At 35.0% G+C, this 15,917-nt stretch overlaps 1 protein-coding gene across 14 annotated transcripts in view; it reads right to left on the reverse strand.

Moving 5' to 3' along the window:
• Positions 1-15,917, reverse strand: part of LOC124153473 (uncharacterized protein CG43867) — a 681,094-nt gene that overhangs the window by 16,283 nt on the left and 648,894 nt on the right. For 6 of the 14 annotated variants that reach the window (XM_046526646.1, XM_046526642.1, XM_046526643.1 and 3 more), the window contains 9 exons: positions 15,308-15,614; positions 13,607-13,854; positions 12,999-13,187; positions 12,740-12,919; positions 10,421-10,597; positions 10,136-10,241; positions 7,698-7,810; positions 7,146-7,355; positions 1,061-1,302 (listed from right to left, as the gene is read on the reverse strand). In XM_046526646.1, coding sequence (XP_046382602.1) covers positions 1,061-1,302; positions 7,146-7,355; positions 7,698-7,810; positions 10,136-10,241; positions 10,421-10,597; positions 12,740-12,919; positions 12,999-13,187; positions 13,607-13,854; positions 15,308-15,614 — 1,772 coding nt within the window. The remainder of the gene's footprint in view (positions 1-1,060; positions 1,303-7,145; positions 7,356-7,697; positions 7,811-10,135; positions 10,242-10,420; positions 10,598-12,739; positions 12,920-12,998; positions 13,188-13,606; positions 13,855-15,307; positions 15,615-15,917) is intronic. The other 8 variants (XM_046526651.1, XM_046526649.1, XM_046526653.1 and 5 more) reach the window with 8 other exon arrangements.

Consider the following 15,917-nt stretch of genomic DNA (forward strand, 5'->3'; position numbering starts at 1 on the left):
ATTCAGTGAAAAATGAATTTGACCCAATAAAAATATTTGGAATATTCTATGGGCACCTCATACTTTCAACATCATTTTCCTTTCTTTAGTACAGTTTTGAGAATTAAAGCTAATGTTGTGGTTATGCTAATTTACATTACATGAAATGGATTGTATGCTATTTGTAAGTTTATAAATATTTCCTTGTTGTTAACTTAAAATAATATCAGACATTAAAAACAATTTTTCCATACCAAGTTTTGAGGACATAACAAAACTAAAATTAGAAAAATTCTGTGGGATCTCATGGTGATGCTTATCTGCACCAAAAAAAATGTGGATTTCAGCAAAGATATAAATGTTCTTTTCACAAAAGAAAGTGATAAGAGATCTATTGTAGCATAAATATCATGTTAAAAAATAAATTTAGACACTTTTCCCTACTTATATCTCAGTCATAAGCAGGTTCATTCTGTGAATGAAATCAACATAAGTTATCTTAATGACAATGGCACCAGTTGATTGAAACTGCTGAAAAAAATATGATTAAAAATATAGGTATTGCATTTTATGTATTCTGTTAGCTTTTTTATCTTGAAGGATGTAATGTATGGTAGGAAAAATTATTTTTCAACAAGATATCCAAAAAATATTTGCTTTGAACTGTATAATCACAGCAGAACCTTGTTAACACAGTCAGGGCAGACCACATCATTTTCTGAGGTATGGGATAACCCAATGGGATTACATCAATTTTAGAGGTGTTCCCATCCTGTGACTTGGATCTTCTTCTCACGGTATCCCAGTGCATTAGTATATTACCTCCATTGCTTTTAACTTCCATCAACTCCCTTCCTCTGTTTCATGCATTCCATTGAAGGCCCAATTATGGCCAGAATTCTTACCCATATCATGAACAAAAGTTGGAACTGTATTCATGAGGAGATTAAAAACCATGCCTCACACTGAAAGTATCAGCAGAACAACTAGAACAAGTAAGTGGCTAGTAAAATTGATATGTTCATTTATATCCTTGGCTTGATGACGTTTTATCCATGAAGAAGAAAAAAAATGTACTAACTTTGAGTCTGCATTCCTGTGAAGATGCAACTTTAAATACCACAGCAGACGGTTATTTCTTGGCACAAACAAGGATACAGCAAGAGCTAACAGCTGCCAGCCTTGGACGAACACGAAGCTTGGTGGATTGGTCTTACAATCGAGAGGCAGGGCAGCTGCTGATTGCTGCGAAGTTGGAGAACCCTTCTGAGCGTTGGCTGAGTCGCACATGAAGAGCGACTGAGTCGCGCAAAGCAGCAGTTGCTGGAATGGAATGTGAGTGTTCTTGTTGCACGCTGTAGACTCCCATGGGTCATTTCTTTCAACTACTGAAGTGACTTTCTAATTGATGCCCAAAAGCTCGTGGTTAAGCATGAAAGCTAGGTAATTTCCAAAATTTTGAAAAAGGATTACTTTTAGCAAAAGAAAAGGAGCTGGCAATGATTGAGAGATTGAATAAGTAGTGAACTCTGTGCAAGTCAAAGCTATATTTTCTATGTAAATATTCCTTTCTATATTAAAAATAATGTGTGTGTAGGTGTGCATTTAAATTTAATTTTGAATTTATGAAGAAGTATTAGAGAGAGAATAATAACCCCCTTAAATAGACACCATCCAATAAAATTCCACTTGTTTTATATTATATAAAATACTAAATCCTATGTAGGTAACAAACTTTAATGCCCAGAAATTACTCGATTATAACTAAGTGATGTAATAGGTCAATAAATTATTCTATGAATAATTACGGTGAACTATATTGAAGTGTAAATTATTTCCCAAATATCTAAGGGGAAATTATAACTGTTCACTATTGACAGCTAAATAAAGCATGCATGAATGAGTGCTGAATCTATATAGTAAAGCAGCTATACACCATACACACACATTTTCTTTTAATTTCAAATAGAGGAGATGAATTTAATGAAAACATTTAACTCAATTCTAAAGAGTGGGTTTTTTTTAAGGGGCAAAGATTTAATAGTTTCTATTCTTGTCACACACAAACATTCCATTCCAAAATATAAAGAGTAAACACATTTCACAAAACAATGGTCATTCAATAGGTATGCATTTTATTGGTAAACAGAAGTCACATTACATACAAATGCTCTAGGTGTTCCACGCTATGCACTTACATGTTGTGTGATACTTAGCGCATTATTTAATGTCATGCATAAGTAAAATAATTATAATTTAGGTCATGTTTTGATAAAATAGTGATAAAAATCCACTTGAAGAAGTACTACAAGTCCGAAAGAATTCCTAGACAATACTGTATGGGACTCCAATTTGAATTGAACTCTCTAGCTTAGGCACAAATATAAGCATGCAACTGCAACATCAAACATTACTGGGTATTTAAGATGAATCATTATTATTTATGTCATTAGTGAAACTGTTTAAAATTTCTTTTCAAGAGAAAAACTGAACTTTAACGCAATTTTACTTTTCCAGTACCAAGCGCTAGAGACTTCTTCAACGGCATAATATCACAATGTAAGTGCATACCTGTGGAACACCATGCATACGTTGAATAAATGATATTTCTTGAGTGGTGCTCCAATAAAAAGCTTAAGTTAAAAAGCACTAGCACATTCTAAACCAATGGTTGTGAGCTATCAGACAGCATTTAAGCTTTATGATTAATAATTTTACATTAAATCACTCTGATTATTTATGTTAAATGCTTTGGTATTTTTTAGCATGTCTTAGGTATTTGGTTTGAATACAAATAATAATAACTAAAATGTGAGAAATCACTGATTCTACTGATAAAAGAGGTGCATATAAAAAGCTGAAATAGCCTTAACACAGATAATAAAACAAATGAATCATTTTTTTATTAAAAAAGAAACACTGACAACCACAAAAAGGGTTACACACTGACAATCTATTAAAAAGATAAGCTGTGGCAAGTGAAGAAGTTATGGCTAACCATGAGATTAAGAGAATAAAATTATACACACTTTTTCAAAACTTAAAAATAAAGTATTGTATGATAATGATGACAATTTGAAAAGAGTATTGCTTGCTCAAATATTAATTCAAAGTACTTATTGATTAATTTGAAATATATATTTTCATTTCGGTAAATGAATTTATTAAAAAATATGGTATGAAACAGGGGCATAAAATTCTAAATTGAAATGGTGTATTTATTTAAATTTTAAGCTAAGCATAAAGAAAATCTGCTTCTCCTTAAGAGCAACAATATTGGGTAATGTATGCAGATTAATTTCACACATGGCCGTAATTTCTTTAACAGGATGGCAGTACTTACTTCATAAAAATCAATATAGAACAATAGAAAAATCAAGGATGGAAAAACTCTACTACTTCTGATAACATGTCTGAGCTACCATTGCAGGCAATGGAAAAGAATGAGCACACAATAAATTGAATGAAAAAAACTGAAAACCTGAATATAAATGTTTTTATACTATAGGCATAACAGAAAAAACTATACTCAGAGAGATTTTCATTAAATATGTTGATAGCTTTGAGAGTTTGATAATAAAATAACTATGTATAGGGAATTGGTTATAGATTAAGTCAGTATTTTAGTACAAAGATAATGAGGTCAAAATAATTACCTGAAATAAATAATAAAAATAATTTTAACATTTATATTTCACTTAATACACAAATTTTTAATTTATATGAAACTCGAGCATGACACCATTTATTATACAAGCAATTTCGAGAGATTTAACTATTTTTTAATGTAATGACTATTTAGATATTATAACTACCCTCAAACTGTTTGAGTGATTGTAGATTATAATTTATACCATCTTAGACAATTATCTCAGCATTTTCTAGGAAATTGTTGCTATTTTTATACCATTGTTTACCAAACAGTGGTGATAGTAAAAATTTATAATGCAAATTAATGACCATATCATGCAAAAGTATAAAAATATGATAAATTGATATTAAAAAGAGAAAATTTTGAGGCTTAAACATTTGCTTTCATATCTAGCTATGCATCATGCTCTAAACATGAGTTTCTGATGAGAGCTCATGTAGCAGCATCTACAGTAATCAAAAAAATCAATGGCACATTTCAAACACCTTTGAAAAAGAAGTTTAACCAAAGTATACATTGACTTTTCAACACTTAGCAAGCCATGACGGTAGCCTAGCCATTCACATAATTAAAATAAGAGCCCAAAGTGTGAGCTTTAAAAATCAAATTATATAAGGTACTTACAGATTCATTAACCAATTCATTCACAGAACTCTATCCTTTGAAACTTCCTTGCAAGTCAAATGAAAAAACAAAGCTAGTGAAGGGACAACAATTTTCCTCATTTAAATATGCAGAGTAAATCATAAAATGAAATTTTGCCTTAAAAATTTTTTTTAAAGAAACAGTGATGATAGACTGACATTATAAGAAACTGGGAAACTAAAAGATTCCATCAGTAGTATCTGCAGGAAACCATGGATTAAAGATGCCTCAAAATTTGAATTCAAAATATCATCAGGTCTTATCGCAAACATATTAGAAGGCTGAATACTTAAGGGGTGGATTTACACAAAAATTGGAATAGTTTCGTTGTATTAAATGGGAAGGGGATATTCTTACAAGCTGCTATCTCTAATGAAATTCATGCCTTGAATTAGGCAGTAACGATAGATTTCAGTTTTCCCTGTGAATGATTCTGGCAAAATCTTCTCAGGTTTTCCAGTGGGTTGTTTCTTCCAAAGCTGTCAACAACTATTCCGAATAAAAATTGGACCTCAAATAACCTTTAACCCTTTCGAGGCGGCAGAGTTTTCATCATAGCATGACTGCTGTACTGAGCCCCAAAGGTCTCGTGGATAATCGCACGCTCTCAGCTCCAACCTTTTTCAACCCCTCCCAGCGGGGACTCCACATTATCTCCGACTCCGAGAGTAGTTGCACTCCCTCCTTTCCGGGTTTACGACCCTGCCTGAGGTATTGGTTCGCGGGCAAACTTATGGATTGCTTTCATGTATTTGGCACATGGATGATTGTTGCTTGCTCGTAAATTACAGACTTTGAATTGAATTTCTCATTTTTTTCTGAGCATTGTCAAATTTTAAACAAAGTTCTAGGGTCAATATTAACGCATTTAATGCAGCAACAATTCCCATGTTGATTTTTATACAGAACTCAAGATATAAGTTAATATTTATCATAGAATTTTGTTTAAAAATTGTAAAAACTGCTCAAAAGACAAAGAATTCAATTCTTAGTTCATATTTCTTGAGAAAAGAACAAATGTTTATTTCGAAAACTGACTGAATCAACAATTGCATGACCCCGGATTGATGATGAGAAATGATGAAGAATCCCTTACCGCTAAGAGTGGTAATAAAAGACGAGGGGTCAGGGTATCTGCTCCCGAATTCCAAGGGTAAAGCCTAAACCTTGCAGTGTTGGGTCCCAAAACAAAGACGTTGTGCACCCGCGACAGTCATGAAAGGGGTATATATTCGGCATTCGTTCACTTGTGTAAGAAAATCTCCGACGAAAATATATGGCTTTCGTCTCCCAGGTCAAGAAACTTCCACATGTATATTTATGTCTTTAGTAAGGATAAGGTTAACTTGCAAATACATCTAGTCTAAAAGGACAATTTCTAGTCTGCATGTGGTCAGTAACTTGACCATACTGCTCTGGTATTTAAAGGGAGTAAAGAAAACTTGCTGGATTCATGCTAAGCTACTAGTAGAGTAGTTTTTCCTAAAAAAAAAACAAATTCAGAAATGATATGGCAAAATGCTTTACCTGGAAAGTCCATTTTTGAAAGAAGTGATAAAATTTTTTATCAGAATTATCATAAAGAGAAGCGGTAGACAGACATGAAAGATTTATGCCTACTGGAGGCATTGCCCACCTTGCAGGCAAATGTTAGATGAATATTTAGATTATTCATAAATCAAATCAATGCAAAAAATACTTCCTAGTCAATAATAGGAATGCCAATTTTACACACTACCATTAAATTATTCTTCTCTTTAGGAACAAGTTTCAGCCGTCAAACCTAGAAAGCACCAAGGTGTTCAGGATGGCAACAATTCCGTACCAGTTCAATTCCACTAATTCCTTACTTTATAAATATTGATCACCATGTTTCAATGAAAAATTGAAAGACCAATTCATAGCAAACCAACTGGTTTCAAAAACTATTTTGATTAAATTCCTGTGAAAGACCAGTGGTAGACCTCTTGAACCACCCCAGAGAAAACTTCACCACTATGTGAAATTTCCAAATCCCTCAATAGAACAGCAGTTTAAGGACAAGGATGTGTTTATTAACATGCTCCGGGCTTATTAACTTTGGGAATCTAAGAAAACTCTCCTAACAAAACATTGGCAGCCATGGAAGAAGTGTCTCAGTGGGAAACCTGAGAATATTTTACAGATTTGGCGGTTGTTTCACTTACATCTTACCTGAATCGCCAATTATGACTCTGCTTAAAAGGCTAATAATTTGGATTCCACCCCACTATTGTAATGAACTGATTCACAATTGGGAAGGACGGGGCATTGCTTCATCTTAATCACAATTACCTATTTTTTATGCGTATTCCAGCTTAAACAGAAAAATGATACGAAACCCTGATTTGTGACCAATTCCCTTAATTGCATTTAATGAGAGTCTCCAAAACAATCTTCAATGCTTGATCTCATTACCCTTGGAGTAAATTCTTCATGTTTGATCATTCACTGGATTGTCCCCAGAATGATAATTATTATACATAGTTATCTGTACAAAAGGGAAATTTGCAAAGGGTTTAATATATTTAATGCATGAAAATATGCAATCTCGCAATTTCCAATGTCAAATTCAAAGAAAAATAACACAAATTTTAAAATACCACTATAACAAGCTGAGAGTGTCCAAAACTGGTCATTTTTCTTTGAGTGAGACATAGAAAATCACTCAGATGTGCATTTTAGTCGCACTAAGCAATCTATTAGAATTCACAATTCATGCTGCAGTCGCAGACCTAGGTCAATGGGGATGAAAAGTTTTGCAAGGACGTTTATACAAATGTGATGGGTAAAAAAATTATAAAAAATTATGCAGTAAAACAAAAAATGGCAGCCAAAAGCACACACTTACACGAGAAGGCTTAAATTTGTTGAGCGTCCTGTTTACCTGGACCCCAATCTTGTGATGGGTGTGCCTAGATGTCTGCTTTACCAGAGCACACACAAATTCAGCTTGTAACTCAGGCACATCCAGGCATTGTTGCAAGGCATTCTGTGCCAAGACTACATGGTAGTCAATGCCAGCAGAATCTAAATGCACAGAGATGAACAGCTGGCAAGACTGCAAAGATATAGCAAATTTTTTGTGACATTAGGTCCATCTCCTATGGCCTAAAGTACTTAATCATAATCCTAACAGTATATACATACATAGAATTTTATCAATGCCAGTTAAAGGAAAACACTAGCTTAATAGATAAAAAGAAAGGGAGACAAAGAAGTACCAAAGTTAATAGGTAGCTCACTAATCACAGACAAAATTTTAGATGGATAAATATGTATGCATTAGGTACTGCAAACAATTGTTTGAAATAAAATTTTCTACTTGAATTCGTCTGAAAGAGAATATTCTTACTTGTTGCATACAACCTCACCAAAAAAATACAGCTTTTAGGTTATCTACCTTGAACAATTTCACAGCTTCTGCTTGTAAAGCATCTGAAGATAATGTTGTTAAGGGAGCAACTATGCTTTCTTTGCTGTGCAAGAGATGAGGATGCCTCCACAGGACACAATCTGAAAAACATTAAGAGTAATGGATTCAATACATCTTTACTGCTAGTAAGATTGTTCAGGAAAGCTTATGGAAATATTGCGACAAATCATAATTAATGTGCTGAAGTTATGATAATCTTCCATTAAATCCAAGAAGATAGCTATGAACAACAAGGAATGGTGCAAAAAAGTAATAATTCACAAGTTTGGGTGCAGTTCAGCCATCAAATGAAGGAACATCAGCATGAATAGGTAATAGGAATGGAATTATAGTAAAACCTGACCAAGCAGCCAATCATTTAAAAATCTCTCTTCTAATCAAAAAGTCTACCTTCAAATAGGAGTTCTAAAGAACTAATTTTAAAAAACATAGCCCCTTTGTAATTTACAAGCAGCATTGCTTTAATCATACTATAACATTGAATTCATTTTTTTTCTAACTAAATGATTATGCCAGTTTAACCCTATCACTGCTGTGGACGTACCTAGTACGTCCGCACGGCAGACTGCTGTGGACGTACCTAGTACGTCCGCACGGCAGACTGCGGTGGACGTACTTTTTCTTCCTCCTCGCCATGCGGTCAGCACTTTCGCCGAAGCACTTCGAAGGGACCCACTAATCAAGGACCCTTTCCTCGACGAACTCACCCACGCAGGACCGTCTCATCGGCCCTACCAGCGGGGGCCCTACCTCCGGAAAAGTGACCGCTCTGACTGCAATTTGAAAATCAATCAATCAATCCGATCATCACAATATGATTGTCTTCATCGCACTCCTGCCAATCAAGCAATCAAGTACGTCTTTGAAACGTGTTTCTGCGATGAAAAATAATGATTTTGTTAACTTTCATGTAATGGCCGTTTTCCGGTGGTCCACAGCCACGTTTTGTTGCAAAGTTAACAAAATCGTTATTTTTTATCACAGAGACACGGTTCAAAGACGTACTTGATTGCTTGATTGGCAGGAGTGCGATGAAAACAATCATATTGTGATGATCGGATTGATTGATAGATTTTCAAATTGCAGTCAGAGCGGTCACTTTTCCGGAGGTAGGGCCCCCGCTGGTAGGGCCGATGAGACGGTCCTGCATGGGTGAGTTCGTCGAGGATAGGGTCAGGGATTAGCGACCCTTCGGAGGGTGTACCACACCCATCCTGGAAGTACCTGCTCCATGGGCCCAGGAAACGCATTTTAACATTTTCGCCGCATGTGAGGAGAAGGTTTCCGGAGATTGAACAGCAGTGAAAGGGTTAAGTTGGATAATTCCTGAGCGGCTTGTTTTATTATAGCTTCTTCCTATAAAACTTTGATTTCAGTTCCCAAAGTCCGAGATAACCACCTAATCCGGATCTTCCACTCTTCAACCCATTTGATGGCCACTTAAAACAGATTTTACTGTCCATTTAAAGCATAGGAAACTTTCAAAAATATTGCACTTGCAGCTGCGTTAAGTTTCAAAGTCAGTGAAACACAGAGTCCCACATTATTGGATCTTCATTTAAGACTTGAAATGGCTTCAAACTAGGTACTTTGGTCCCATATTTCTCTGTGGGATATACTGTACAATACCTGGTATTCAACCTTCGCCTTTAAAAATATCTAAAATCAGTCTTGGCTTCAGTTTAAAAGCTAAATGATAACAAAAATTTACGTGGAAAAAATTTCTAGGTATGCAGCAAGCATATTAAGTATTCAGAAATGTAGGTGTCCTCAAATTATTTTCAGAGTTAAATGAGTTTTATTTCCTCTACTCACAGAAGAAAAGTGAAGAATCAAAAGGCATACAATAATGTGTGCAGAACACTGATTCAGCTTCAACCAATAAAATAAAGAATCCAAAATTCACTAAATATTACTAATTTTTAGGTTTTAAAAAACATCTAAGGACTAGGTTAATTCAAAGGGGCCAAAAATATTTAGGAATAATTTAGGAGTTGAAATTGTTCAAATAAACTATTTTCGTACCAGAAATCAAATCATTGGTCTTGTTGAATGTATGGGTAAAGTTTGGTGTATGATGTTGATGAAGTCTTCATAGGTTACCTACTAGTTAAGTCCTACTTAGACCCAGAAGAATTCATCACTATTTGTGTCTTTCTCATCAGATCTTTAGAGTGGCATATGCGAATGGCAACATTCCCTCCTTAAGTTACAACTGCTGCTAAAAGGGTTTTAAAAGGCTAAAAGACTTTTAGCCTCAGTGTATGCGTTCAATTCCTACCCATGGCAGGAATTATGATGATTAACTGAACACATGCACAGCCTGTGGTATAAACCCAAATAAATCTATGGGAACTTTATTAAATGAGGATTGCAGACACAATAGAAGAGCAACATCAACTCACTTGGATCACCATCTGTCTCCATTAATTTCTGGACAAGCTGCTCATACTGAGTTCCAGCACTAGCACCACCTCCAGAAACAACCGTTAGATGATACATCCAAGAATCCTGTAGACAAAGAATTAAAAATTTGAAGTTTACTATTGAGTTCTATTTGAGTGAAAAAATGAGTAGGCATACGAATAACATTAAATGCAGGCAGGCTGATCTGATTGATCATGGTGTATTTCCTGCGAGTATTTAATAAATGGATATAAACCACAACCAGAAAAGTGGCGACAAATTACCTTTTCTTGCTTTCCTGGCATAAGGAGATAAGTGGGACCTTGGTGCGATGGAAAAATGCCAATGGTGAGATCTGCATTCTGGCTGCTGTCACCTTCACGGTCCTCACTATCTGAGTCCGATACATGATCCACCTCTTCAACGCGAGCATCTCTCATGTTAATTTGCCCCAAAGGATTCTGAATAATCAAATGCAAAAAATATGATAAGATGTCAACATCTACCATACTATACTAAAATCTAGATCCAGGTGGATATATGTTAGAATATATATTACACCACCATTCAATTTTCTCAGCAAACAGGCAGCTAACAGAGATATCAACAGACAGACATGATTATTCTCGAGTAAATGGAATCTTACAGTAGATCCACCACCCCTTTGCATTGGGTTTGCTGTACAAATATCTCACCTCAAAATTTTCTTGCTATGAATTTTAAATATTTCTCTGTATTATTAACATAAAAATACCCCAGGATGGGCAGAATCACAGGACACAAAAAGAGATAAAAAACACTCACAGTACTAAATTTTAGGTGGCACATACAGTGGTATGTGCCACCGAAAATTTAGTACCGTGAGTTTTTTTATATTTTTTTGTGTCCTGTGATTCTGCCCAACCTGAAGTATTTTTATGTTATTTACCTCGTCGAGGAACATTTCAAAGTATCTCTGTATTATTATTCATATAATGTGAATAATATAAATTTTATATACTTAATAAGATTTCAGCATTTTCCTACGTTCACACAATTGAGTGCCCTTCAACTCACTAACATTGGTGTCATAAATCCGATTCCAAATACCGATGTATTCTCTGATCCATGTAAAAATACTTTTAAAATGGTTCTGTGGAATGATTAAAATCTTATTTAGGATCTAGTGTTTTTTCCTCCTACCTAAAATCCAAAGGGTCTTCAAAGGAGATTATGCTAAAATGATATCATTATTTCCTTCATAGGTTTGGCAGATTGATATTTAAAAAATTGAATGGCATTAAGCAGTTGTACTTTCTCTGTCATTCACACAAAATTCACGTACAAAAATTCAACAGGGCTACAGCCTACTCAAAAGGATCTCACACCTTAACCAATAGTCTTACTGCTCAGTTCTACAGGTATGATCAGGTATTATATAATATGAACTCTAAAAAAAACTTTCCAGAAAAATGATCAGCAATTAACAAGGGGTACTTGAATGACAACTTCATTCAGAAGATAATTTCAACTCCAAATCACCATTTGTACAGACCTAATAACTTGTCAGAAGAGAGAAGGGGTTGAGAAAACTTCGGCTGTTATTCACAAAGGTGGGCAGCATGGAATACATGGACATAGTTCAATTGGAATGCTTATCGGTTATTGTTGTAACTGGCACATTTAAAGAAAAAAAGGAAAACCCTCCTTGTCCATGATAATTAATCTCTCCCTCTGCCTTCCCTTTCCATGGGGCTTTGCTTCGGCAACACATGCTTTGTCTCTGATGATGATGTCTCTCTCTCTCGCTTCGACATGTTTTGCGTTTTTGGCCATGGTGTCTACCTTCAAATGCTCTCTTATTCACGCAACTCACAGACGTGTGGGTCTGCTGTCGACTGCTTTCTGCCTCCCGAGTAACAAAAGAAGATCGAGCATTCGCAAATGTTTATGCTGCAATAATTTCATGAAAATGAACTACTTACTTATCGAACGAAAGTTTGCCACATGAATTTGAGGCTAAGCACTCCCTGTTTACTTCATTTCTAACAGAACCCCAGCATTTACAGAGATTAGGGGCTCTTGGTGAAGACCCTGCAATGGAAACTCTCGCTATGGCGAGTGTCAACACCAAAAGGGCCTCGTACAAACTAATTTTTTTTTTTTTACATGCCAATCATAGGGTCAATTGATGGTGCTTTGGCTGTCTCTCGTAATGGCGAGGGTCTTGCAATAGCCCATACTCGCTTTAACGCGGTTACAATGTATTTTGCAATTGATGACTCAAAAACTAAAAAAGTTAATTTTTACTACTAAAACTTTCCCCAAATATGTATGTACAATGAATACACACAGGTGGCACATTCCAGATCAATAATAAAACAAAATGGATACAAACATAACAATATCCGGCAGGTATAGTTCAAGGAAAATAAAAAAAATTATTTCAAATTAATGATAAAAATGCCATGATATGGCCATCACTTCTTGTACAAATGCATTTATTAACTCAGGCTTTTTTCTCAAATTAGAATTGCATCAAACTAAAGAAAATTTGATAGACACTCATATCAGTAAATACATATAATGTAGCGAGAAACAGATTGAAAATTAGTTTCACTCACCATATCACTTGGTGTTTTAAAGTAGAGGAACATCTTTCCGATCAAAACACACCAACACTTTTTAGCATGGCCATTCTTTACTTTAGTCAGCCATCCTTGAATAGTTGGTTTATTATCCTCTTTGCTCAGAAGCAGTTTCGTTGCATTTCTCCTCTGGACATTCTTTAAAAAAATGGAGTTCTCAGGTTTAAGACCACATACTGTTAAGCCCTTACAATAAAAAAAATCAATTTTGGAAAAAGTAATGCAAAATATTTACCTGTAAAACTCTAATCCAATCTTCCATGTTAGCGATTGAATCAGCTGTCAAATAATATGTTTTCTTTCCAGTGGAAATTTCAAATGTTGCAGCACCTTCAGCCCTAGTTACTCGACACACCTCATCAAGAACAATTTGGCCTTGAGGTTTCCGGCTTACATCACTTTGCAAATTATTGTCATAGGTATGCTGCAGAGAAAATTTTGAAAGAATTTGACATCAACTTGTTTCACATGGTTCACTTATTTATGCATATATATACTATGGTGATTTATGACATTTTCGAGAACTTAATGATACCTTTCATTAGAGATCATAAAATGATCTATAAAGAATCTCAAATTTTAGAATGGCACTTAATATACCATAAATATTCATGAAAATTAATCTTTATACAGATTCTGAGGTCAAAAACACAGTTTGAATGAATTTTTATAACATTCTACAAGCTAGTAAAAAATTGAATGAGCTAACTTTAAAAAAAAAACTCAACCATTATCAGGACAGGATTTAGTAAATGTACGTTTCCGCCCAAGAAATTGAATAGTGTATGTTTCTATGAATTAAATAAACATAATTATATTATTATTTTGAATGCGAAGTTTTACCTGAGACTTCCAGTATGTGAGCACTCCATTCTTCAGGACAAACCATCGCTTCCTCCAAGTTTTCAATTTTCCACCAAGTTTTGTGAGATAACCCATTTTCTCTAGTGATTCCTTTTTGGGAGTATCAGTGTAGAGTGATGTGCGCAGAGCAAGGGACGGCATAGAGGATTCGATACTAGTGGTCTCACAAGAAAAGGCATCAGGAGGGATGGCATAATCATCAGACATTCCAGATTCCAGCGAAGTATCTTAAAAAAAAATTCAAACAGGTCAGTGATGATAAAATGTCTTCATTACCTCTTTCTTTAAGAGTCAAATTTTTGTAAATGAAATTTGAAAATAATAAGAAAAGTGATAGTAACTCGAGCCATAGTTCCATTAGAAATGAGGATGCTATAATTTTATTTGGCCAAGAACAACTATTTTTAATATTAGAGAGTTAATTCATTTATTCCTCGATTTTTCTCATTAACCTTATATAATAAGTATGACTCCTAGACTGTGGTAAATTAAAACTTTACAATTCAAAAAGGGGCTTAATTTGGTAAATTTAAATCCTGCTTGCAATGGAGGAGGCATATAAAATCATTAAATAAAACTTTTCCCTTGCACATATTGAAAATTTTAATCATGCAAATGCACTTATTATGGTGGAAGAGAAATCTGTAGAAGCAGATGTAAGATGTGTGGGCCATATCTAGGTGGTGTAGAGTAGCTGTCTACTTTACAATCACAAATGTAAAGAGATGAGTGAAATTGATCTTAAATGTAATTCTCATTGTCATCTACTTCATATTTTTCATGGCCACGGTACTTTTTCAGTCCCAAAATTCAAAAGACTCAATTCTGGGTTCTTAACATTTGGGGCCATCGGGGCATAATTTCGATACAACCAAATACTAGCCTGTGAATATAAACTAAGCAGCGATCATTTGAAGATCATGAAAAAATTGCTCATCCAGTGATTTATTCTAAAGGCTGGTTTGGATTAATTACGTTACAGGTGAGATTTGAAACCAGCACCTATTAATCTGTAAAAAAAAGTGTTCAACCCTTTCCAAATCGTGGAAGAAGTCACTATCAAATAAAAAACCCTAAATATCATGTAAAAATTGAAATTGCGTACAAAATCACAAAAATCTGTGTTTGTGAAAATCTAGGAGTCCAAATGATAATGAAAACATTTCAAAATTCAATATTATTTACCAGCACAATTCAGTAGGCTAACAGTAAATAAATTTAAATTACTACTAAAATACATGCATCATAGCAGTGTAGAAAAATAAAATTATATAGACTCTTTCATCATATATAGTACCCTTCAAAGTCACTCTTTGCCCTATAATCTATAAAAATCAGACTTGAAATACCATGAATGAGATTTACATCATTAGACCAAATTCAACTGTCAGGAAAACTAATTTTTAACCACTTCTTCAAAAAATAATAAATCATGCATACCGAACTAAAATTGAGCTAACAAAAAAAAACCATAACAGATGTTGAGATGATTGCAACCAGATGCAAAAAAAATTGTAAATTATTCCTTCTACATATGCTTTAAACTTTTGAGGCAAAAATTAACAAAAAAGACTAAATGCAATCAAGCCAATACATTCAGCAGGTGCAAGCGAAATAACTTCTGCAAATTCTACGCGTGCAAAGGCGACGTAGACCATTTTTCTGTAAAAGAGGATTTACCCCTCCGTAAACTTTTAGATGGCGAGGAGCTACTTCGCTTGGCTGGTGACAGACTTGACGTTGTTTTCATACTCTTGCTTGGACTTGAACCTGAGCCTCCGGAGAGAGATGCATCCGTGTCTCCAGCACCGCCCCCGCCTCCTCCTCCCCCACAGCTACCGAGAGCCCCTCCGCCACTGCCCCCACTGCCACTGCTCGTCGTTGTGGTTGTTCCTCCTCCACGAGCCTCGGCCCCATGCTCCTCCCCATCGCTTGAGTCATCCGAGGAGTCCCCAGTGAATGGCATGGAGCGGATCTGACTTGCCCTCTATACACACAAGTGAAAAAATGAATTATTTTTGAAGGACCAATAGCCAAAACACTGGAAGTAAGTGCAATGGTTTTAGCACTGAGAGTGAATGACTCATAGGATATAGGTATTTCTAATTGCTAACTGGTGCTCTGTGATATCAATTATTCTTTTTATATTCCCTTATCTGGGATTATGAAAATGCTAATGCATTTATGTGTGATGAACTCCTGTACTACCACCTATTTCAAGAAGCTAGAGATCTCATCTTACCAATCATCATTTCTAGTTTGGTGAAATGAAATGACATCCAATGGTAAT

Source organism: Ischnura elegans, chromosome 2, assembly GCF_921293095.1.
Source record: "Ischnura elegans chromosome 2, ioIscEleg1.1, whole genome shotgun sequence".
Classification (NCBI taxonomy): Eukaryota; Metazoa; Arthropoda; class Insecta; order Odonata; family Coenagrionidae; genus Ischnura; species Ischnura elegans.